A 24,905-nucleotide genomic window follows, 5' to 3' on the forward strand; every position below is an offset into this window, starting at 1 on the left:
TTTGGCTAATCCAACTCAGGGGTTATTTTGGCTTCTGAAAAAGTGCAGGCTGACAATCAGACCCAATGCTGACATTGGATTTCTTCTTTCCCTGGAACCATTGTGCCAGCCCAGGTGCATGCACAAATGGCAGATTACGGCACCAAAATGCTAGAGTTTAAATTTTGTTGCTGAAATTAGGTGTGTGTGCATGCACCTGCATTGGGCATGATTCTCTGACTGTGCTTTTCACCCCCTGTGTGGCATTAGCCTTTAATCTGTGATTGAGGAATTTGTTGCCTAACTTCCACTGCCTTTTCCTCTACCCCCCATCAACCGCCAGTCCTTAGGCAGTTAAGTAGATAAAAATGCAGGAGTGACTCACAGTTTATGACTTAATGGGTAGGTGCTCCACCCTCTGAGCCTCTTCCCACGCCTGCCACATTCCATTAAGACCTGGATTCCACCTGCAATTTAGACCTTAGATATGTCATACAGATTTTGATCCCAGTACAACCAATTTATTATCTTTCATTATTCTACCATGTTTGTTTCCACTTTAGTTTGGGGTATATGTAGTTATGTAAAAGAAAATAGAATTGGGGGTCGGCTGAAGAAATTATTCATTTAATCAAACAAGCATTTTCTGCAGAGATTATACTTTTTTCTAATGGTTTTTATTTATAAGTTTACAACATCAAAAACAACAGCAAAAACAAACCAACACAAAGTAATTGCATTTAGTGAAGGCAGTAAAGTACAGTATACCACTAATCACATTATTGTACTTATGTAGTTCAGTGACCAGTGCATATAGCTCATTGAGAATAATTTCCGAATACCAGAGGGGGTGTGTGTCATGTTGGGTTTCTAGATGAGTCTTGGTCTCTACACGTTTGGTTCTGCTTCTGGGCAGGTCTCAAGCCATGGACCCCACACCGCATCAATTTTTTGTGGACATTGCCTAGCCATATACATTTGTTTTATCATGGGGTGTTTACTATTTACCATCATAATCCATGCCTTCACTGTGAGAGGAGTAGGGTTCATCCATCCAAGTGCTATTAGTTTTTTCCCATAGAAAAGTAAGGATCTTAGTAATGTTCTAGTTTTAGATCATCTACTAGTCCAAAGAGGCAGATTTTATTGGTTAAAGTTTCTGGTAGTAGAGTAGGTGGGTTGTTATATATTTGAACAGGTTAGTCCAGTATTTATGGATTGCCGGGGAATGTCCACAGCATATGAAAGAGACCCATGTCTGGGGCTTGGAACTTAGGACAATTTGCATTAGTATTTCTACCCATAGCTTTCAGTCTCAATGGGGTAATGTATGTTCTGTCGATAATTTTGAACTGTACCATTTTGTTAATGGTGGAAATGAGGGAATTGTATAGGTTTGTCTTTACATCTTCCCAAACATCCTCGTCCAGGGAGGGAATATCTACTGCCAACTTGGACCTAGCTTTCTCAATACTATATATAATTTAGAGATAAGTTTCTTGGGGTTGGGGTACCATAGTCTAGTCTCACAGGGAACTATTTTTGTTTGGACTCTCACAGAACCAAATTGAGCTACAAATGCATGCTGGAGTTGAAGATAGCGATACAATAAAACATTTGCCTGATTTAGGGTTACTCTGAGTTGGGCCATATTAGGGAAATCTCCGTCTATTTGTGAGGTAGCTAGGTGTCTGAGTCCCATGATAGGCCAGTATTGGAAGTCTTGTAGGGAACTTAGATGGGGGTACTGGGAGTTCCTCCACAGGGGTGAGTGGGGTGACAACTGGGGGGAGGAATTAGTAAACCATCTGGTGGCCATTGGCCATACTTTATGTGGGGTTACTAGGACAGAGGGGAGTTCAGGGGTATCTCTAGCTTTCTGAAATGGTGCGTTACACAGGGCTTCTAACAAGCCAGCCAGGGTAGCATGGAGGACTGTAAGGGAGCTATCGGGATCGAACCAATTGTGAATGAATGCCAACTGGGATGCATAATAATAGAGACGGAGGTGTGGATGTGCCAGGCCTCCTAACTCCTGAGGAGCCATTAGTGTTGACCTGTGTTGTATTGCCTTGAAGTTTTGTATTTTAGGTTCTATATTGTTTGGGTTGTAATCACCAAGTTTTAAAGACACATAAGTCCCCAAATATTTAAATTTGTGTACCCATCTTACACCTAGTGTGTCTCCCTCAGCTCTAGGGAGTTCCATGGAGAATAGGGTAGATTTATTTTTGTTCACTGTGAGGCCACTAAAGACACCAAATTTATCAGCTAGTTCCAGTGTGTGGTGAAGGGAGTCCTCATGGTTGTCCAAAAATAACAATACATCATCAAGTATAGGTCAATTATTTCTTCCAACCTACCACATTTTAGGCCTACCACTCGGGACTAGGGACTGGCGGATCATTATAGCATATGGCTCACTAGCTAATGCAAATAATAAGGGAGAGAGGGAGCATCCCTTTGTCTGGTGCCACGGAAGAGGGGGAATGGTTTGGAGAGGATGTTGTTGACCCGGATTTGTGCGACTGGCGCCTGATACAGGAGTTTAATGCATGCTATAAACTGTGGCCCAATCCCAAATTTTCCAGTGCCTTAGCAGCGTCTAATGCCGCCTGGCTTCTGGATCCAGTGTTAGTATGTTGAGTCTGTAGGTGAGAGAATAAGCGTCTGAGGTTAATTGCTGTACTGTTATTCGGCATGAAGCCTGATTGGTCGGGTGTTTTGGTTGGTGTGGAGATGACTGATCTTAAACGACGGGATAGCAGTTTTGCTGGGATTTTAACGTCTGTAATAAATAGTAATAGGCCTAAATGAGTCGCACAGATCTGGGTTTTTGCCCTCCTTATAAGTTATTGCAGAGTAATAAGATTGGGCCCAATAAAGGTTGGGTGGAGTTTGAATTTGGGAGTGAGGTCCTCACTGAGCAGGAGGTACCACGCTGCCGGTAGGCCATCTGGGCCTGGGGTTTTCCCAGAAGCCAGGCTACCTATTGCCTCTGCAAGCTCGCCCACTGTTACAAGACTGTCTAAGTAAGAAGCCTCAGCCTGCCCAAAATGTGGGAATTCAATGCCTGACAAGAACTGGTCTAGCTCAGCGTCTGTACACTCGGCCCTGGAACTGTATAGAACTGTATAAAATTGGCAGATTTGTGGGCTGTTTTCCTCAGGCTCGGATGTATATGCTCTTGAGGCTGTTTGTACTCTAGGAATAAGTGTGTCAGGAAACCCACATAGACATGAGGAAAACATATTAGACAATAAGCTTGCTTGCCCTTAAACACGCAGTCTGAACTTTTAGGCTCTGCTAATACTTCTAAAAGTATGAAATTCCTTTCTCAAAAAGAAAACCTTAATCCTTGGCAATCCAAGAAAACAAAATAGGCAGTGCATGCAGTGCTAGACTTCAGCTGAACAGGAGTTGAAGCAGTTAACCACCAAGCTATTTAGCCTCAGGAATTTTGAGGCCCTGCTTTGCTGCCTGTCTTCCTCTCTCCCACCCCTTCCCTCTGGCTCCTGATATGGTGTTGTGGTGATGTCATGAGGGTCAGCTCACTGCTAGATCAAGAGAGGGGAAACAGCCTCTATGCATGTGCCATAGGGAGCATGAAAAGGGAGGCAGAAGAGCGTAACACAGCTATGATGATACGGCAAGTAACAGACAGAGTGGAAATTGCATAAAATAAAGTAACAGAGTAAAAGACAGTGATATAGAATACAGCCATAGGAAAGAGAAATCAGCGCTGGGCAATGCCAGGTCTAATTTTCAAAACCAGTCAAAGTCAGCTACAAAACCAGCCCAAAACTAATCAAAAGGCACTTTAAAAGTAGCCCAATATGTGCAGGGAAAAAAAGTCTTAAAAAGAAATGAATATATGTGAAAATACGCCTTTTTCAAACTTTCACTGTTTCACAAATTTTTCCATGAACCAAAATGGCACAGATTTGCCTGTCACCAGGTCGGGGCCCAGAAGGTATAGGGGCCCCATAAGGCCCTAATACATATACAATTTCAGTAAATATTAGTAAAACAGGTCAACCTCTAGACATTTTGTGGCCAGCAGATTTTTCCCCCCGAAATTGTCTGAAATTGAGGAAAGGCACCGGAAAATGCAAGAATGCTTAAGAATGACGGGAGACTGGAGTACAGAGCCCAAAATCTGATAACTCCTGACTTCTCACAAGTCAGTCCCATTGCATGTTGGGTATTGTAGTCTTACATTAAACTTGGCAGTGGGCACATTGTTTAACAAAAACTACGTTGCCCAATATGCATTGGGAGATTCAGGCTCGGCACATTAGGGCAAGAAAAAAAGCTAGTTTGTACTCTAAATAACCGTCTGGGCTTTAAATTAGTAGCCCAATTTGGGATGGAAAGCCACTAACCTGGCAACCCTGGACGCGTGCATGGTTTGTACAAACAATGCTTTTCGCAACCGAGTGGGTTAATGACCTTTAAACAGAAAATGTTGGTTGTAGGCATGGAATGTTAGCAGCAAAGATTACTAATCCCAGTGCCCCCTCCTTCCTTCCCCATTACTGCACCTTGCAGCGTGTACCTTTGATGTTGCATTTTCTCTGACCATGAGCCTCACTAACTACAATCTGTATTCCTATACTTCAGGCATACCTCCCAACATTTTGGAAGTAAAAAGAGGGACAAAAAAATTTTTCCCGCACGTAGCGCATCTTTTTTTGACCACACCCCTTTCTGTGGCCACACCCCCTAAGTACCATGTTTGTTTTTACAAAATTTGTCTGGTTATCAAAGTTTGAAAATATTTCTCCTTATCTAAACTGTGTTTTTGTGTCTCAAAATTGTTACAAAGTATCTTATTTGCACCCGTTAACTGTTCTGGGCTCTCTGCTAAAAGCCAATTAAGTGAGAAACTTTGTTTCTTTTTCTGGCTGTTCAGTGCAGAGAAAAGAGGGACTTTCCAGTACAAATGAGGGACTGCGGGTTGAGCTGTCAAAAGAGGGACTGTCCCTCCGAAAAAGGGACAGTTGGGAGGTATGCTTCAGGTACCTCTTTGTACATCTCTATCCACCTTCTATCATTGCTTCATCGGTTCCTGCTACACCACTGGTCCCACCTTTCCCCATGTTGGTTATTGCTTTGTTGTCATTTACTAAAACTTTTTTTTTTCTGCTGGCCACATTTGCAGCCTAATGAAGGGTACCATATGATAGTCCTGTAATAATACAGTTTAGTGTAAAACAGATATTTTTAAACCAGTGAAATATACAGAAACAAAAAAAACAAGGATTTTACAAGGTAGTCTACTTACACCTCTGAATATCCACTTTGAGTGTTATTAACCTGTAATACTTACACCTCTGAATATCCACTTTGAGTGTTATTAACCTGTAATTTTTATGAGGAGTGGGAGAGGTACTATTCCTTATTTTGAATCCACTCTCTTGATTTTGTATTTCCTGGAGAACTTGTTTTTTTTGACTTGTAACAAGAAGTAGAACAAGATTAGAATTACCATCTGTTAGCATCGCCCTTTGTCTGTTAATAGTTGTATTAAAGATTTCCTATAGAAGGGTTAGATGCAAAATCGTGTAAAAAACAGTTCCCTATGTTCGAGACTCTTTAATAGAATTTAATTTTTTTACTATTAAAACAAGTTGCTATGTGAATATAGATGAATCAGCAAGCCTACTGTTAGCAGAGTCATAAAACTATTTTACAAGTATTTTATAAGTCAGAATTTTCTCCTGTTCTCCTGTTTTTAGCTTTTTATTTAGCAGTTCAGTTTGCAATCAGGTTGCTGGGGTCCAAATTACCCTAGCAACTATGCATTGATTTGAATAAGAAACTGGAATAAAGATAGAAAGGTAAAATAATAAGTAGCCATATACACTTTTAACTTTACCGAGCATTTGTTTTTTAGATGGAGTCAGTGACGCCCATTTGAAAAACTATATATATATATATATATATATATATATATATATATATATATATATATATATATATATATATATATATATATATATATATATATATATATATATATATATATATATATATATATATAAAAAATAATGATCAACTGGAAAATTGCTTAGAATTCTATAACATACTAAACGTTAACTTAAAGGTGAAGCACCCTTTAAGGACGTAGATATAAATTCTGCTTTTCACTAGTAAGACCTTGATCTTTAAAAGTCACAGTCAGGGTATTGACTTCTTGAGAAGGGGCTGGGATCCTAGGCATTCCAGCTGGAGGACTAGTTTGGCATCCCTGTGTAAAAACACCAGCACAGATTAGTTTTGTTAAATAATCATGCATATTTGTTTTTCGGTACATTCTCATAAAACTTTAGTGAAATTGCACTCGTTATAGATTTAGCTCCCCCCCCCTCAGCTAGGGCTCTTTTTAATACATTAAATTAGATGTGCAGGTTTCTATTCTGGCTGGTTGTATTCTCTAATAACCAGCATTGTTTTAAACACAACAATATACAGCTATGGGATCCATTTTCCAGAAACCAGTTATCCAGAAAGCCCCGAATTACGTAAAGGCTGTCCCTCATAGACTCCATTATAATCAAATAATCCAAATTTTTTAAAATAATTTCCTTTTTCTCTGTAATAATAAAACAGAGGCTTGCACTTAATCCAAACTAAGATATAATGATTCGTAATTGGAGGCAAAACCAGCTTTTTGGGTTTATTTAATGTTTACATGATTTTCTAGTAGACTTAATGGGGTATATTTATCAAAGGGTAAAGATAGAGATTACTACAGTCCTCTAGAATGAAATTCCGCCACTCTCCATTCATTTCTATGGGATTTTTAAAAGAGTAATTTTGAATGGGTGAAAGGTCATCCTTTAATAAATTCGCCTTTCAAAATCCCATATAAATGAATGGAGAGTGGCAGAATTTCACATCTAGCAGACTGTGGTGATCTTTAATTCACTCTTTGATTAATATACCCCAAAGTATGAAGATCCAAATTACGGAAAGATCAGTTATCCGGAAAACCCCAGGTCCTGAGCATTCTGGATAACAAGTCCCATACCTGTAATAGAGAGCTGCGTGTTGGCCTCACAAACCCCAATTAGTTGCATTTTTGAAAAGGCACAAACACAATATTTGCTTTTTGATGACATCAGCATAGACTTTTTAGGCGCCAGTGTGTAGAGCCCTTAAGGGTAGTTTATGTACCAGTTGACACATAACAGGAAGTAAAGCATATAAGTGAAAGAATGTTAAAAATCAGACCATGCAATAATGTACATGTGAAGCTCTATGAAAGCACTGTAAGCAACAGCTGCTGCCTGTGAATGATAATGTTCTACTGTGTCTCCTAAATTCATCAAAATATTTTGTGTCTGTATTTTTATTAAATACCTCCTTATTTTTGTGTGACTGTATCTATAAGGGCTCCATTTTGACGTTTCAGACTCTCCTGCCTTTGGTATGCAGCATGGCTGGAATTACCAGCCTGTCTAGAGGCCCTGGATCGGGTTACTGGGAAAAAGGGGGTATTACCATTTATTTTTTGTAATCTTTTGAAGAAATAACTGCTGTTAAGCTGTGGCAAAAATGTTCAGTTATTGAATATACTGTGATGACTAGATAACGGTTAAATATTTGTGCAGGTTTTGAAAGATTTCATGGCGATAGCCATGCGGCTAAATTTGGGAATCTCTGACCTATGATTCCATGATGTTCCTTAATTATAATGGGATTTGTGGCTGCCGGAGCACTTGTGCAGAAGTTGTAGTTTGTTGCAGACATGTACTGTATGGGGCATATTTATCAAGGGTCAAATTCTGAATTGAAAAAAAACTTTGAAATTCGAATTCAAAAAGACCAACCGAAATTAAGTTTTTTTTTTTTTGGTTGAATAGGTCAATTTTATGATTGAATAGGTCCATACTCAGCCAAATTCAAATCATACGAATCGAAGTAATAGCGCATTCGATCGAATTCGATTCAAAGTTTTCCACCAATTGACTCCAAATAGGTTCTAGGAGGTCCCCCATAGGCTAAAACAGCAATTCTGCAGGTTTTAGATGGCGAATGGTCAAAGTCGACAGTACATGATAAATTTCGATATTCAAATTTTTTAATTTTTTTCAAATTCGAATAGAATTTGGACTATTCCCTAGTCGAATTACACAAAATATAGCTCGAAATTCCAATTTTTTCATTCGAAATTTCACCACGACCTTTGCTAAATCTGCCCCTAAGTATTTAACCACACAGGTCACAGTAGTTCAGGCCACAGACTCAAATGGGCCGGTTTATTTATTTTTTTAAAAATAGAATATTTTCATGTTAATATTTCCAACACACTTTACTAATTAATCATCATGTAAGGTTCCAGATCATGCTGATAAGGGTTAGAATAGAGGGTTTTTTTGTTTAAGTAACATAGATAGGATTTGTTTTTCCCAAGGGGCAGTGTCTTCCATAATGAAATTTCTACCTAGTCTTATCTGGGGTTGTTTGCTTTTTATCGATTTATAGATCAGAACAGCTGATCTATAACTAGATTGTCATTTTGTAGTGTAGAATCATTTTTATGTAGCTGGCAACATGAAAGAGGATACTGGGATTTGTAGTTTACAGGCTCACAGCAGCTTGAAGGAGTTGCTACTCAGCTTGAATTGTTGTTCCTCAATCTAAGAAAACAAGGAAGGTGAAACAGCAGCACATTCACTTATGATGAGTCCGTGTCCGTATCAGTAGTCACTTTGCATTTCCTAGGAATCATTCTAGGCAGCTCTGCAGGCTGAACCACATGTCACTTTGTGCGATTATTTGTTGCTTTGTGTGTTCTGCAGCAGTAGCAAGATGAACCCCTCCCGTGTGTGAAATTTAGTTTAAAAGTGTTTAGCGCTATGATGAATCAATTTCTGCCAGTGAAGAACTGATATTTTCTAAATCTTTTGCAGGCATCGAAGGGGTTAATCGCGTAGTTTCTTTTCAGTTGATGTACATCCAGCATTTGGGGGGGGGGGAGCAGCTGAGGAGAGCTGGGATGAGAGGGGGGAGAGGGCAGATCCGAGGCTGGTCTCTTTCCAGCTGCCATAGGATTGGCTAAGGGTGAGGGCGGCGCTTGGGCAACAACTGAGTCCTGGAATGGAATAAGCCAGGAGCTGGAAGAGAATTGTATGTGTTTCTGTAATCATTGCTTATTTGTATATATTAGTGTGTGTTTTGTGGAGCAGAGCGTGTCTATGTGCCTGCAAGAAACTGCCAGATAGCAATACCTATATATTTCTGCAGCGTCTCGACCTGCCTTGATAAATATGCCTAAGAATAGCTACAGTCCCTACTATAGCTGCACCTGTGAGACATTGGACACCTGTTACTAACATTTCCTTCGGTAAGCTCATTGAGGCAAGCTGCTTTCTCTATGTAACTATGTAACTATGTTACTAACATTTCCTTCGGTGAGCTCATTGAGGCAAGCTGCTTTCTCACCTGAAACATTTTCAGAATGACCGGTTTTAGTCCTGGTTTTAGCAGGATTTCTAAACAATGTGGTTTATTTAATTGACAAACCCACAACATCTCTGTGTTACCAGATATTTCATAATTAATATAGTGGCCATGAGAATAGTGCATGAAGCACACACACATTATGAACTGGAATTGACTGTAAATTTTAACAGAGGTTAGGAAAGTGTTTACTGTGGCTCGTATGCTGCATGTTGTTGAACTACAACTACCAGCATGCCTTGACAGCATGCAACTATCATTGTTCTGTGAGCAATTGCAAACAGGTATGGTATCTGTTATCCAGAAACCCGTTATCCAGAAAGCTCTGAATTACAGGAATGCCATCTCCCTTAGTCTCCATTATAATGAAATAACTTGATTTAAGAAAAAAGAAATTCTCTTTTTCCCTGTAATAATAAACCAGTACCTTGCACTTGATTCCAGCTAAGATATTTTATCCTTATTTGAGGCAAAACAATCATATTTGGTTTATTTAATATTTGATTTTTAAGTAGACTTTTGCTATGGAGGTCCAAATTATGGAACAATCCCATATCCAGAAAACCCCAGGTCCCAAGCATTTTGGATAACCGGTTCCATATTGTACCTGTACTACAGCACATTGGAGGGCTGTAGGTCGCTCATTCTTTGAACAAGAACAGTGGTTGCCAATGTTTTTTCATGTAGTGCGGCTAGTTATCTTGCACACCTTTGTGTATAAGGACTATATATGTAAAGGTCTGTGGAACTTGTGGGCAGGGTCACCATCATAAATCACAGGGCCCTGTAAAACAAAATGTTCTGGGTCCCCAGCCCAGCCCAGATCCTGCCCACACCACAGTAAATAAAAACACACATTCATCCGTCTAAGCTAAAACAGTAACCCCCCCTCCACACACAGGTTATAAAAAGCCATTATTGGTCAGGGTGTCCCCTCCTACAAGTTAAAAAAAAAAAAACATTGGTGGCCAGGTCCCCCTTCCACAAGTTATAAAAAAACATTTATGGCCTGGGACCCCCACAAATTAAATGCCACTGGTGGCCAGCCCCCCCCCCCACAAGTTCTAAAAAGCCATTGGCGACCAGGCCCCCCATAAGTTAAAAAAAACATTGGTGGTTAGGGTCCCCCATAAAAGTTAAATTAAAAAAACATTGGTGGTCAGGGGTTTAAAAAAAAAAAAAAAAAAAAAGACCATTGGTGTTCAGTGGAACTTAACTTTCTTGTTCAGCTCCATTCAACTCCTTCTCCTCTTCTTCACCAGTTTTGTGTCCTTTCTGCGGCTTCTGGACCTTTCGGCAGCTTTCCTTTCCTTTCATTGGCTTCTGGTCCTTTCGACGTCTTTTTTTTTTTTCAGCGGCTTTCGTTTCCATTCGGCGGTTTTCATTTCCTTTCATTGGCTTCTGGTCCTTTTTGCAGCTTTCGTTTCCTTTCAGAGGCTTCTGGTCCTTTCGCCGGCTTTCTGGTCTTTTCATCGGCTTCTGGACCTTTCGGCGGCTTCTGGTCCTTTTGTTGGCTTTGGGGGGACTCAAGGGGAGCCTGGCTAATCCAGGAAGTGAAGCACCACGGGGCCCCCATCAAGCTTAAAAAAATGTAAAACAACTGTAACTGCTATGCCCTGCTTGTGGGGATCTATAAGAAAATGCTTGGAATGGGTTTTTAACTTGCTGTTTGCATCCTTTACTTGTGTATATTTTTGGTAACATAATCAATAACACTTAATACTTTAGTAATGTGTGTGTACAGAACAATTGGTTTGTCACTTGCTAAGCAGCTAATAAGAGCCTTGGCACAAGAGGCATATCTGAAAAGTGGCCATTACAGCTGCCTCCCATTCTATTGTATAGGAAAAGCCTGCTATTAAAGGGGTGGTTCACCTTTAAGGTAACTTTTATTATAATATAGAACAGCCAATTCTAAGCAACTTTTCAATAGGTTTTCATTATTTTTTATAGTTATTTGCCTTTTTCTTTTGACACTTTGCAGCTTTCAAATGGGTGTCGCTAACTCCCTTCTAAAAAACAAATGCTCTGTAAGGCTACAAATGTATTGTCATTGCTACTTACCTCTCCTATCCATATTCCAGTCTCTTATTCAAATCAATGCATGGTTGTTAGGGTAATTTGTACCCTAGTTACCAGAATGCTTAAGATGCAAATTGAAGAGCTGCTGAATAAAAAGCTAAATAAATCAAAAACCTTCAATAATAAAAAATGAAAACCAATTGCAAATTGTCTCAGAATATCCCTCTCTACATCATACTAAAAGTTATCTCAAAGGTGAACAACCCCTTTAACTAGAAAATAAATGCCAGTTTCTACATACTGGAAGTAGTGGTTGTATATACTCGCTTTCTTACAACCTTTCTCTGTTCTGTGCATAGTGTGCCCTTCAGATTGTAAGGGGAGTGGTTGTTTGCCAGATGGACAGTGCTGCCACCCAGAGTGTCTAGGAAGCTGCCGCAAGCCGAATGATCCGTCGGCGTGTACCGCCTGCCGACATTTCCAGTATGAGGATGTGTGTATCAATGCTTGTCCCAAAGGGTCTTACAAGTTCCAGGGTTGGCGGTGCATCGACTTCAACACCTGTCAAGAAATGCACAGCAGGTGCCAAAATTCACGGGATAACTCTTCTCCTCCATACGTCATCCACAAGGGAGAGTGCATGCCAGATTGCCCATCCGGGTATATTGCCAACTCAACTACGTAAGTAGGATTTTCTTTGTGGCAGTGTGTTCATTGTTACCATAAAAATGCATAAAAGTGCACAAGAAATCCATGACAGTACATGTATGGGCCTGTTATACAGAATGCTCGGGACCTGGGGTTTTCCGGATAAGGGGAATCATGTAAACATTAAATAAACCCAAATAGGATTGTTTAGCCTCCAATAAGGATTAATTATATCTTAGTTGGGCTCAAGTACAAGGTACTGTTTTATTATTACAAATATAAAGGCAATCATTTTGAAATATTGGTGAATATTTATTCTTGGGGAGATGGCTCCCCAGTAATCCAGATCTTTCTGGATTACTGGTTTCTAGATAACGATGCCATACATGTATAACGTTTTGGGGTGGTTATAATAGCTCCAGTATTTTCTACTAATCTGAATTTTAAAAGGGCAGTGTTGTTTTATGGGGTCTATTTCCATAAAACCTTGTGCACAGCATCCTGTAAGATTTTCATACCTAGAATAGTGATGAGCAAAATTTTTGGTAAAGTTTCCCTTCGAAAATGACGCCCATAAAATCAAATCAAAATGGGTCAAATTCGCCAATCACTAACCAAGAAGTGTCATTGATGTGGGGATGTTTATAGGGCTATTGATTTTAGGGACAGGTGTTATATACTGTTTTACCACGCATCTATCAATATATTTGTATAGAATTATACAGTAGAACCCCGGTTTCCCAAGGAGCATCATCAAGACTGCATCAGTTCCGCAAAACCTTAAAATTCAGGAAGAAAAGGGGTACTGGCCTTTATGGGACTGCAAAAAACAAAACAAAAAAAGTGTCAGTTCAGGGAAACTGTAAAATCAGGATTCTACCGTGTGTGTGTGTGTATACTGTATTTATACATAGGATAGTCATAATATGTGCACAGTTGTACTAGCCTCTATATGCTGCTGCCATGATTATTATGCATACGTCTCCTTTGTGCCTCTAGGATAAAGAGCTGACCTGCAGCTTAAAGGAGAAGTAAAGCATAACTAAAGAGTAGGCTACAAATGATGTACATTATGTTTTGGGCTTCTGTACCAGCCCAAGGCAACCCCAGTCCTTTACCAGGAAGATCTGTGTCTCCAAAGATGCCCCAGTAGCTCCCCGTCTTCTTTTCTGATGATTTACTGCACATGCACTGTGCTGCTGTCACTTACTGAGCTTAGGGAATGACTCATAAATATACAGAACACATAAATGTCACAATATATGGCTGATTTGTAATGAATACAGATAATTACTATATGGCAGCACAGAAACAGTGCAACTAGCGTTCAAATTTAATAATTACAGGTCAACCTGATTTTCTGCTTGATAATTTGCAACAACCCCTAAGCTTAGCTTCTCAACAGCTGCTCAGACCACACTGAGCATTTGAGTGTTGCAGACACTTTCCAAGATGGTGACTCCCTGTAACAAGTTTGAAGTCCTGGATCATTGCTGCTATTGACAAGCTGAAACTGTAGGCTGGTGCAATAAGTTCAATATATAAAATGTGGCATTTGTAGCCATATTCATGTTCAGGGTTTTGTTCTCCTTTAAGGTGCATTGAACATTTTAGGTCAGTAATCAAAACACACTATTATATGATATTTTGTGGAAGTATGATTTTTCTGATTTCTTAAAAAAACTTCTCTCTACAGCCGTACTTGTACACCCTGTGCAGGACCTTGCCCCAAAATTTGCCCCATCTTACAGAATGTCAAGACCATTGACTCAGTGACATCTGCTCAAGAATTAAGAGGTTGCACAGTGGTCAACGGTAGTCTTATTATCAACATTCGTGGAGGCAGTGAGTATAATTCTATGTTAGATGTGTTTTGTATAGAATTATTGACAAGCTCAACTACTGAACCACAGTGCCACATTTGTTGCAGAAATAAACATTATTTATTAAAGGTAAACATTTTCTGCACTTTGGGCCTGCCCAGTCTGTTCAGATGAATTGAGCCCAAGTGCTCCTATTGGCACATGATTCCCGCTGACAAAATGCACAAGTTCTATTTGTCGAATGCAACTGCCACTGAATCTGCAAGTACACTGCAGTTCTGGAGGAAATACATGGCTACTTATGCCCCAAATTGCACTTTGCAAACTGCACTTTATCCCACGGTCTCCTGTTACGAGGAGATGGTAGTTATTTTTTTCAATAGTATTAATGGAACAAATTTCTGATATATATAGAATAAATGAAAAAACCCTAATTTTGTAGGCAATTATAAGTAGTTTATGGTCTTGCTTTTACATGGTGCTAAAATTTAATATTATCTTTAAAAATAGCCCCTTTATTGGAGCTCCCTATAGATGTTCTCTGGTCCCTGTTTCAAATGAGTGGTGGGCGTGTCCTTATGGCCCCTGCCAGAAGCACAGTAGGAGGGGGACAGCCAATCACAGCCCTGCAGGCACACAAGCACAGACTTCTGCTAGCTGCTGATTGGTTCCTGTCCTACAGTGCAGTGAGCTGAGTGCCGCCGGCTCCCCTGCACAGCCTGGGAATTCAGGGAGCAGGAACTGGAAGAGAAGGGAGGGATTCAGGGCCGCCATTAGAAATCACGGGGCCCCGTACAACAAAATTTTTGGGGCCCCCTGGGCCCCGCCCACACTGACGACCAAGCTCCGCCCCATATCCCGCCCACATCGCAGTTAAAAGACCACACAGACATCAGCGCTAAAAAAGTAACCCCCCCCCCCACACAAGTTGTAAAAAGCTATTGATGGTCAGGGCCCCCTTATAAAAAAAATTGGGGCCCCAAAAAAAAAAAAATTAAAATTTTTTTTTTTTTAAAAACATTGGTGGCAGGGGCCCCCTGTTAAAAAAAACTTGGGGCCCCAACAAAAAAAATGTAAAAAAAACTAAAAAATAAACAAACATTGGTGGCAGGGGCCCCCTTCTAAGTTAAAAACAAATTGGGGCCCCAAAAAAAAATTTGAAAAAAAATTAATTTTTTTTTGAAAAAAAAAAAAACATTGGCGGCAGGGGCCCCCTTATAAGTTAAAAACAAATTGGGGCCCCAAAAAAAAAATTTTTTTGAAAAAAAAAATTTTTTGAAAAAAAAAAAATGGTGGCAGGGGCCCCCTTACAAGTTAAAAACAAATTGGGGCCCCAAAAAAATTTAAAAAAAAAATAATTTTTTTTTTGAAAAAAAAAAAAACTGGTGGCAGGGGCCCCCTTACAAGTTAAAAAAATTTGGGGCCACCAAAAAGAAAATTAATTTTTTTTTTTTTAAAAAAAAAACCCAAAAAAAAACAATGGTGGCAAGGGGCCCCTTACGAGTTAAAAAAAAAATTGGGGCCCCAAAAACAAAAGTTTTAAAAAAAGATTGGTGGCAGGGCCCTATAGAATATTAAAATAATACATTGGTGGCCAGGGGATTAAAAAAAAAAAAACACAAACTGGTGTTCAGTAGAATTGAACTCATGGCTTCAGTACTTCAACTTCGCCTCCTTTCGTGACTTCGGGTCTTTTCACCGCTTCAGGACTTCGGCTTCGGCTGTTTTCGTGACTTCGGGTCTTTGCGCTGCTTCAGGACTTCGGCTGTTTTCGTGACTTCGGGTCTTTTCGGCGCTTCGTGACTTCGGCTTTTTCCGTGACTTCGGGTCTTTTCGTCGCATCGGCTTCGGCTTTTCGGCACTTCCGCATTCGGCACTGAAGAGGCAAGACGTACGGCTCGGGCGCTCGTAAGGGGGGCCCGGATCTTCAAAAAATGCAGCGCTGCCGGGCCCCCCTTCATGCCCGGGCCCGGTACGCTTGTCCCCCCTGTCCCCCCCTGATGGCGGCCCTGGAGGGATTATTAGGGTTTTTGCAGGAATATTCAATAAATCAGCCTGAAACATTCCTTTTTTAGCACAACTCTTCTATATCTAAATGAGTATAATGCACCGGTACATTCTTATTTTTTACACAAAATGTCTCCTTTAAAAGAATGACTACATAATGTAGTGGTGCCCTGCACCTAAAATTTGTGTGGTTGCTTCAGAAGACCTACTATAGTTCATATAAATAAGCCGCTGTGTAGCTACAGGGGCAGCCATTTAAGCACAGGATATACAGTAGATACATTTTGAAGAATCCCATTGTATAGTGCACAGTTTATCTGTCTTATCTTGCCTTTTTTCCTTTTTCAGCTTTGAATGGCTGCCCCATGGCTACATAGCAGCATGTTTACAGTATATAAACTATATAGAATTTCTGAAGCACCAGTTGTAGCAATGCAGCATTATTTTTATTTATACATTATGATTTCAGGACTTTAAAACACTTACATTGTTTGATGTTAGTGTTCCTTTAAGTCATTTAATATGTGAGTTTTTCTGTGGCCTCGTCTTACATACCACCTGTTTGTGGGCTGGAATATATGAAATAATAATGTTATTCATATAACTGTGTGGGCAATAGATAAATATATACATATAATATTCATATTCTCAAGGAAGCTTCAGAAAAACAAAGCACACACATGTTTTCCCTCTGGCTATTTACATTGCTGGTAGGAAAGCATTTGGAGGAGATTAGTCTCCCGCAAAGGGGAGATTTATCGCGGGCGACTAATCTCCTCGTCTGCCATTGCCCTTGAAGTTCTTCAACATAACTGAACCAAGCTTTTTGTTCCAAGTTTTAAGTTCAGTGTTTAACCAAAGGAGCCGCTCCCTTTCTGATACTAACAACCACCAACTGTAAAGGTGGGTCAAAATACATCTTATCAAGAAGGAAGTGGCCCAGGATACTTGTAGCATTAAGCAACAAGGCTACCCTTCATTCATATAAAGCCCCTTTAGCTGTACCTTATCACTAACTTTGTAATGTGCTTTTGCACTTACTTAATAAAGGTAGGCTTATCCTATGGCAGCACATATTAAGAGGCAGCCGCACCTTGCATTTGCCCAGGGAATTTAGGTCTAGGCGCTCCGTTTTTTTGGTGTGAGGACTGTATGAAGCAACGTTAACATGGTCATTGTATGAATGCCATTCTGTGGTCTTTTTTTGGAGGAAAATCTCCCATGCATTGATTTGAATAAGAAACTGGAATATAAATAGGATAGGACCTTACTAGAAAGATGAGAAAAAAAGTAGCAAGAACAATACATTTGTAGCCTTACAGAGCATTTCCTTTTTAGATGGGGTCAGCAACGCCCATTTGAAATCTGGAAATGTATTAACTTGCGGGTGCACTGCCACTTTGTACAAATTTCCTTGTTACCCTACAAGCAAGAAATCTGGAAAGAGTCAGAAGTAAAATCCAAATAATTATAAAACTATGGTAAATAAATAGTGAAAACCAATGGAAAAGTTGCTTAGAATTCTATTACATACTAAAAGATTACTTAAAGGTGAATCACCCCTTTTATCTATAGAGAGAGCTGTTTTTTTGACAGAAACCATGACCCTTACAACCACAGAATGTGAAGTCTGGTCATTCAAGAGGCATCAAAAAATAAATGAACATCAATCGAAAATGTATTTTCATTTAATGACATATTTATAAGGATATTTAAACTTCCATTTTGTTTTTAAAAGATTCTTATAGACTTAAGTTTGAATTTTGAAATTTGGAGAAAGATCTGTTCATTAGCATTCTGCTTTCTCATACCAGACAATATTGCAACAGAATTAGAAGCCAACCTGGGACTAATTGAAGAGATTTCTGGATTTCTTAAGATCAGAAGATCATATGCGTTGGTGTCTTTGTCATTCTTCCGCAAGCTACGTTTAATTAGGGGAGAAGTGTTGGAAGCGGGGTGAGTTTCATGAAAGGGTGCTTAGATACGGTTTACAAATTTGTAAAGCATCAGATCTCCATTTCTTATTGAGCACCCATAATATAGTACTTAAATCATAGAAATCTATGTAACCTATTTCTAACTTTATAGTATATATATATTGCACACGGCATGGATAAAAACACATGCATGACCATGGATAGCCTGGTATCGAAATAATGGGCCTTGCTGGGCCTCAAGCATTTTATAATGCATTCATATTTGTACGTTGTTACCTGTCCAGTATAACAACATGTTTTGGGTATGGTATGGAAACATGCACTGCAGAATGAACTGTTTCCTAACATTTATGATTATTTTATTTTTCAGCAACTATTCCTTCTATGCTTTGGATAATCCCAGCCTACGCCAGCTTTGGGACTGGCATAAGCACAACCTGACCATTATACATGGCAAACTCTTCTTTCATTACAATCCACGACTATGTCTGTCTGAAATTCACCAAATGGAGGAGGTTACAGGAACAAAGGGCCGGCAAGACAAAACTGACATTGCCACGAAGACCAATGGAGATCAGGCATCATGTGAGTGCTTCCTTTATAGATGTTAGCTTTTTCAAAGACATTCTGCAGCCGTACAGGTTGTAAGATTATGATAGAATCTAATTAGATCATTGTGTCCTGCACCCTTGCCCGTAGGTTGTTTGTTTGGATGTTTTTTTTGTCCTTCCCCACAAAGCATATCTGTTTTCATAACATAAGCATCATTGTTGGGCAAATTGTTGCTTTACAGACAAAATTGGGACATAAAAGTGGAACTACAGACACTTCTTGTATTGTATGCTCAATAAATCTTTGCTTCAAGAAATTCTTCACCTTAATAGTCCTACCAGCTGGAATTTTTTTTTACTTTTCCTGTAGGGTAACTATTGATCTTACCAGTAACCCCTGACCACTCCAGCCAAATGGCAAGATCTGTCTGAACTTAATTACAATGTAATTCTCCTACCGCACACCTGTAGTTCAATCCTGCAGTTGGTGGTGCGTTCCTTCCGTTGACCCGGCCGGGTCCCTTAGCAACCAATGTGTATAAGAAACGGATCCGCACACACACTGATTAATGCAGTCGGGGAATATCCCCTTTTATTCAGCCACCAAACATCAGATGTTTGGTGGCTGAATAAAAGGGGATATTCCCCGACTGCATTAATCAGTGTGTGTGCGGATCCGTTTCTTATACACAAAGATCAGTCTGAAGCCTATGCAGACTGACTGACTGATGCCCATATTAATCAGATGATGTGATCTTCAGCCACTCAGATTTGCCATCATATTCGGATAAAATTCAGACAGTCCACAGCTTATCAGAAATCACCTTAAGTTGATAAATGCCACAAGTCCCAAACAAACTTTGCGATTTTTATTACACAATTTACTGTACTCTGAGGCACAACTGCTAGAGCACTTATGGGGGCAAGTGCGTGCCCCATAATGCTCACCCCCTGGGGTAAATATTGCTTTGCTCTTATATCCGGATTTTTTTCCGAGAGCAGCATCAGGAGGCACAACTAGCCCCTTCCTTAACACCTGTCTTTGCCCCCTTATACTCCCTAACATGGTCAGTGCTGCTATAGGGAGATAAATTAATATGGGTGTATTATTGATGATGAATAAGGGTGTATTATTGATTGTGGCCTTTGATAATTTAAATTATTACCTTACAGGCGAGGACAATTTGCTGAATTTCAATTTTATAAAGACATCGCATGATATGGTGCTATTAAGGTGGGATCCGTACTGGCCCCCTGATTACAGAGATCTCTTGGGCTTCATGGTGCATTATAAGGAAGCGTAAGTATTCAGCTTTCTACAGGATAAATAATTTAAATAGCTACACTTGAGGGGTATCTTTTTAACCATTTATTTCAACCCATGTCTTTTTTATGGTGCCTTTTATTGTTTATGTTGGTGAGGTTTCAAATCATCTTTATAAACTAAATTAACCTGGTTTAATAACACCCACAAAGCTCTCATCGGCAGATCCATGATTTATTTTTTATTAATGAAAAATTAATACAGACATTAATACAGTGAGGCATCTTTTATATTTCCAACTAAACTTTCCCTATTTGTGACCTCAATTCAAAAGCTAGTATCCAGCCCTAACGCTGCTGCTCTGAAATAAACTTATTGGCAAGTTTTGGGTATAAATCTGCATGTGTATTTATCACAAATAATTTTATATATTTTTAGAATTTAAAGGGGTACTCTATTCAAAAACTGTTTGTTTGCATAATGAAAGAAAACATACTTCTGAGCCACTTATCCGATTCCGATATTAATTACAAATTAATTGATTACAAATTTTCAAAGATTTAAAAGTTATTCGGATGTGTTATTACCACTGAAAACAGTAAATCTGGACACACATGGTGAAATCCATTTGTTTTATCCACTATGGCTACAAATAAGCCAATGCGCTTCTCACCCAATGGGATTTCAAAGCCGTCCAAGCGATATCTTGCCAAAATTCCACCACATGTTAATCATGTGATTTATGAAGGGTTACCTTGAAACAAGAAAGACTGTTTAATCGGATTTTAATTTACACAAAAAAAGTGGTATATAATATATTGTTATATATTTTATTACAACGAAATTTGTGACAACAAAAGATGTGGCAGAAAGGGGTCAAGGCCTAACCAAAATTTGTCTTTCTCCTCAGATTTTCCTTGGAAAATCTGGCAGATTTACATTGCATACTATATTGGGAATTGCTCACCCACCTTGGTGTAGATACAAACATGAATAACTTATATCTCTTCCTAACGTTCATTTTTAATATTGGTCAGCATGAGCCGTTGATTTCTTTTTCAGGCTGACACACTAAAATGTTTGTTTCCTTATCCTAGCCCCTACCATAATGTCACTGAATTTGATGGTCAGGATGCTTGTGGCTCCAATAGTTGGACAGTGGTAGATATGGATGCCCCAGAGCGAAGTGCTGATGGCAAGACTCAATCTCCAGGATGCTTGCTCCGTAACCTGAAACCATGGACTCAGTATGCAATATTTGTTAAAACACTGGTGTCCGGATCAGAAGAAGGGCGAACTTATGGTGCAAAAAGCAAAATTATCTACATTCGTACTAATGAAACCAGTGAGTATTTAAAGGGGAATTTTAAAATATAAGTGGATGCTAGTGTTTGTGTAATACTTCTGTTTATCTGCCATACCTTATAATATTTCCTTACACAGTCCCCTCCGTCCCTCTGGATCCTTTCTCTGTGTCCAACTCAACCTCTCAGATTATTTTGAAATGGAAACCACCCTCTGAGCCCAATGGAAATGTCACCCACTACCTTGTGTACTGGCAAGAGCAGCCTGAGGACAGTGATCTTTATGAGGTGGATTACTGCAATAAAGGTAAATCATCTGGACCAATCTCCTACTATATCAGCCTTTAGTAATTGGAACATTTTACTCCTGACAGCATGTATTGGAAGTATGCATTCTGCTGAGAATGCTTAAACTCTACAGTAACAGAAGGGGATTATACTAATCTAATTATTAGAACTGTAAGGATGTTTAATGAGAGTGGCTTTCAAATACAATCAGTTACAACTAGGGTTGCCATCTTTTCTGGAAAAAAATACCGGCCTTCCTATATATTTATCTTTTTTCCCTATTAATAAAATTGGGATCAACGATAATTTTTACCGGCCAGGCCGGTAAAATACCGGCCAGGTGGCAACCCTAGTTACAACCCGTATACAAATCTGCTAACTAAATGCAGCTCTGCAGGGAGGAGCTGTTGTGTCTAAAGGTGGTCATGCACAGAGAGATCATAAAGCGAGCGGATCTTTCACCGATATGCCTACTTTGAGGTTGGCAATATCGGGCTGATCCGATCATGGACACTAGGGCCCAACGATTGGATCATAATGAAAAGTATATGGGCGGTCAGATAGTGGTACCGCATCAACGATTAGATGCGGTCCTCGATCCGATGGGATTTTTACCCCTGCCGGCCGATGGAGGGCCCCATACACTGGCCAATAAGCTGCCGACTTGGTCTGTCACCAACTTTTATCGGCCCATGTATGGCCACATTAAGGCTAGTGCCAGATTAAGTGGATCTTGGCTTGCAGAGAAACGCATAAACATTGACTCAAATCTGGTGCAGGAAGATGTGCCCTGAAATGTGAGTGTTTGCATTTTGACGCCAAAATCCGCGGCAGCTGTCTGCACCCAAGCCAAGTCTGTCCGTGTGCAGGCACATCAAACAGCGGAGGAGGATGGGGTTCTCTGCCTGATTTTTTCCCCAGGCCGAGATTTTCTACATCTGGCACGAGCCTAAAGGTTGGCATAGACGCACAGATAATATCCAACAAAACTAATTTTCGTACGATATTCGGTGTGTGTATGGTGGGAAAAAAGCCGACCGATATCGGCAGACTTGGATATCGGTTGGCTCGTCGATCGGGCTGGACGGAAAATTTTGATTGAAACATCTGCCATTGTTAGTGCTTAATCGTCAGATACAGGTAGAATTCTATTGTTTCTACCCGTTTATCTGACGATTCAGCCCTACACGTGTGTATTGAAATGACCGATCTTTCTTGGAAAGATCTTTTCGAAGAAAGATCTTAATTGTATCGTCTACGGCCACCTTAAGATCTCTGGTTACACATTCTGTTCGTTGAATTGCATAAGAAGCTAATTTGCTTATCGCTTTCTGTAGGTCTTAAGTTGCCATCCAGAACATGGACTCCTCCCACAGAGACTGATGAAAATGGAAATGAAAATCAGACAGAACCCACTTCAGGCAACAAGTGCTGTCCATGTCCCAAAACTGATTTCCAGATCCAGAAAGAACAGGATGAGTCAGCATTCAGAAAAACATTTGAAAATTATCTACACAATGAAGTTTTTATTCCTAGGTGAGATAAACAAATGGTGTATAGAAGAGAAACTTGAATATTTTATATGTTGAACGAGCCTAAATCTCTATAGTAGTAATGATTCAGGCTTTCAAAATTGTAACAGGCGTTTCCCATCTTTGATTTATAGGAGAGTCTGCGACACACAAATACTCAGTATGCTTTGAGCAGTTGTTCAGAAGCTAAGCTTAGGGGCAGGCCCGGATTTGTGACTAGGCTGCCCAGCTGCTTTCTGTGGAGCACTGGGGACGCGCAGCTCCCCAATGCTCCTGTGCTTGCTCGTGTGCGCTCAGTGGCAGTGAAGGAAATCCGGTCCTGCTGAGGGGTCACTGCAAATCATCAAGTAGAAAATTAGTTTTTACAGTCATATAAGCTGATGCTACAGGGCTATTACATTCTGATGTTAATTGTGCTGGTTTCTGAGTTGGCAAGTACGTTGATTAGAAAGCTTACCAAGTAACAGCAGCACCGAGCATGTGCAGTGAATTAGCAGAAAAAATAAAGATGGCGGGCTACTGGAGCATCTTGGAGGCACAGATATTTACTGCTAAATATCTGTGGTTCTCTTAGGCTGGTATAGAAGTTCAACACATAATGTACAACATTTATGCCCCATTTCTTTAGTTACGCTTTAGTTGTACTCTTAAGAAACAGCCTCATCAGCTTCTGTATCAGATGAGTACAATTTAATGAAGATATGTAATGTACAGGAAACCAAGAATAGTTTTATTTGATGTGTCTGTGTCCCTTTTTCATATGCATCTGTAACTGAGATCGCCATGTGTTTTGCAGACCTGTTCGAAAACGGCGTGACCTCTTTGGAGTAGCCAATGGAACTCTGCCAGACCCTGTGACAGCCCCTTCTCTCTTCAATGCTTCCTCCACCCGTGCTCCTGATAACACAGAGCCCAAGATATATTCACAGAAAGTTTGGTTTAAGGAATCTGTGTTGATCTCTAGCTTAAAGCATTTTACTGGTTACCGCATTGAGATCCATGCGTGCAATCACGAACTCTCTATGGGATGCAGCGTGGCAGCATATGTTAATGCAAGGACAATGCCAGAGGGTAAGCCCTTCACAATTGTATCTACTGTTGCAGTTTCTAAAACTGTGTAAGTCTTGTAAATACATTCTATACATTTATCAAACTTCCTGGTGCATCATGCACTGTGTATTAAATACATTAATCGTTGCATATACGTGTACGTGCTGTTAGAATTTGAGGTCTTTATTAAAGGGATCCTGTCATCGGAAAACATGTTTTTTTTCAAAACGCATCAGTTAATAGTGCTACTCCAGCAGAATTGTGCACTGAAATCCATTTCTCAAAAGAGCAAACAGATTTTTTTATATTCAATTTTGAAATCTGACATGGGGCTAGACATTTTGTCAATTTCCCAGCTGCCCCTGACCATGTGATTTGTGCCTGCACTTTAGGAGAGAAATGCTTTCTGGCAGGCTGCTGTTTTTCCTTCTCAATGTAACTGAATGTGTCTCAGTGGGACATGGGTTTTTACTATTGAGTGTTGTTCTTAGATCTAACAGGCAGCTGTTATCTTGTGTTAGGGAGCTGTTATCTGGTTACCTTCCCATTGTTCTTTTGTTTGGCTGCTGGGGGGAAAGGGAGGGGGTGATATCACTCCAACTTGCAGTGCAGCAGTAAAGAGTGATTGAAGTTTATCAGAGCACAAGTCACATGACTTGGGGCAGCTGGGAAATTGACAATATGTCTAGCCCCATGTCAGATTTCAAAATTGAATATAAAAAATCTGTTTGCTCTTTTCAGTGCAGAATTCTGCTGGAGCAGCACTATTAACTGAATCATTTTGAAAAAAAAAAAAAAATTCCCATGACAGTATCCCTTTAAGAATTGTAGCTCATTTGTTCTTGTGAGCAGCAGTTCCTGTTGGAATACCATTCACTGGAATTTTTTCTCACCTTGACGTGCCATGATGAGATCTGTTATAAAAATTTGCTAGATGAACCCTGCTTAAATTATGGTTTTGTAGAAAAAAGCGAGGTTGGAGTGTCTTCCCCTAAAGTTATGTAAATTAATAGATATGTGTCAGAA

General features: G+C 39.8%; 1 protein-coding gene across 1 annotated transcript in view; it reads left to right on the forward strand.

Annotated features, from left to right (window-relative positions):
* Positions 1-22,669, forward strand: part of insr.S (insulin receptor S homeolog) — a gene marked incomplete at its 3' end in the record, with an annotated part of 58,999 nt that extends 36,330 nt beyond the window's left edge. The window contains 8 exon segments of the mRNA NM_001127868.1: positions 11,832-12,153; positions 13,817-13,965; positions 17,765-17,909; positions 18,261-18,475; positions 19,615-19,741; positions 20,803-21,050; positions 21,149-21,316; positions 22,635-22,669. Of these exon segments, the coding sequence (NP_001121340.1) occupies positions 11,832-12,153; positions 13,817-13,965; positions 17,765-17,909; positions 18,261-18,475; positions 19,615-19,741; positions 20,803-21,050; positions 21,149-21,316; positions 22,635-22,669 (1,409 nt within the window).
* Between the last annotated feature and the right edge of the window lie 2,236 nt (positions 22,670-24,905).

The sequence above is a fragment of the Xenopus laevis genome, chromosome 1S (genome assembly GCF_017654675.1).
Source record: "Xenopus laevis strain J_2021 chromosome 1S, Xenopus_laevis_v10.1, whole genome shotgun sequence".
Taxonomy (NCBI): Eukaryota; Metazoa; Chordata; class Amphibia; order Anura; family Pipidae; genus Xenopus; species Xenopus laevis.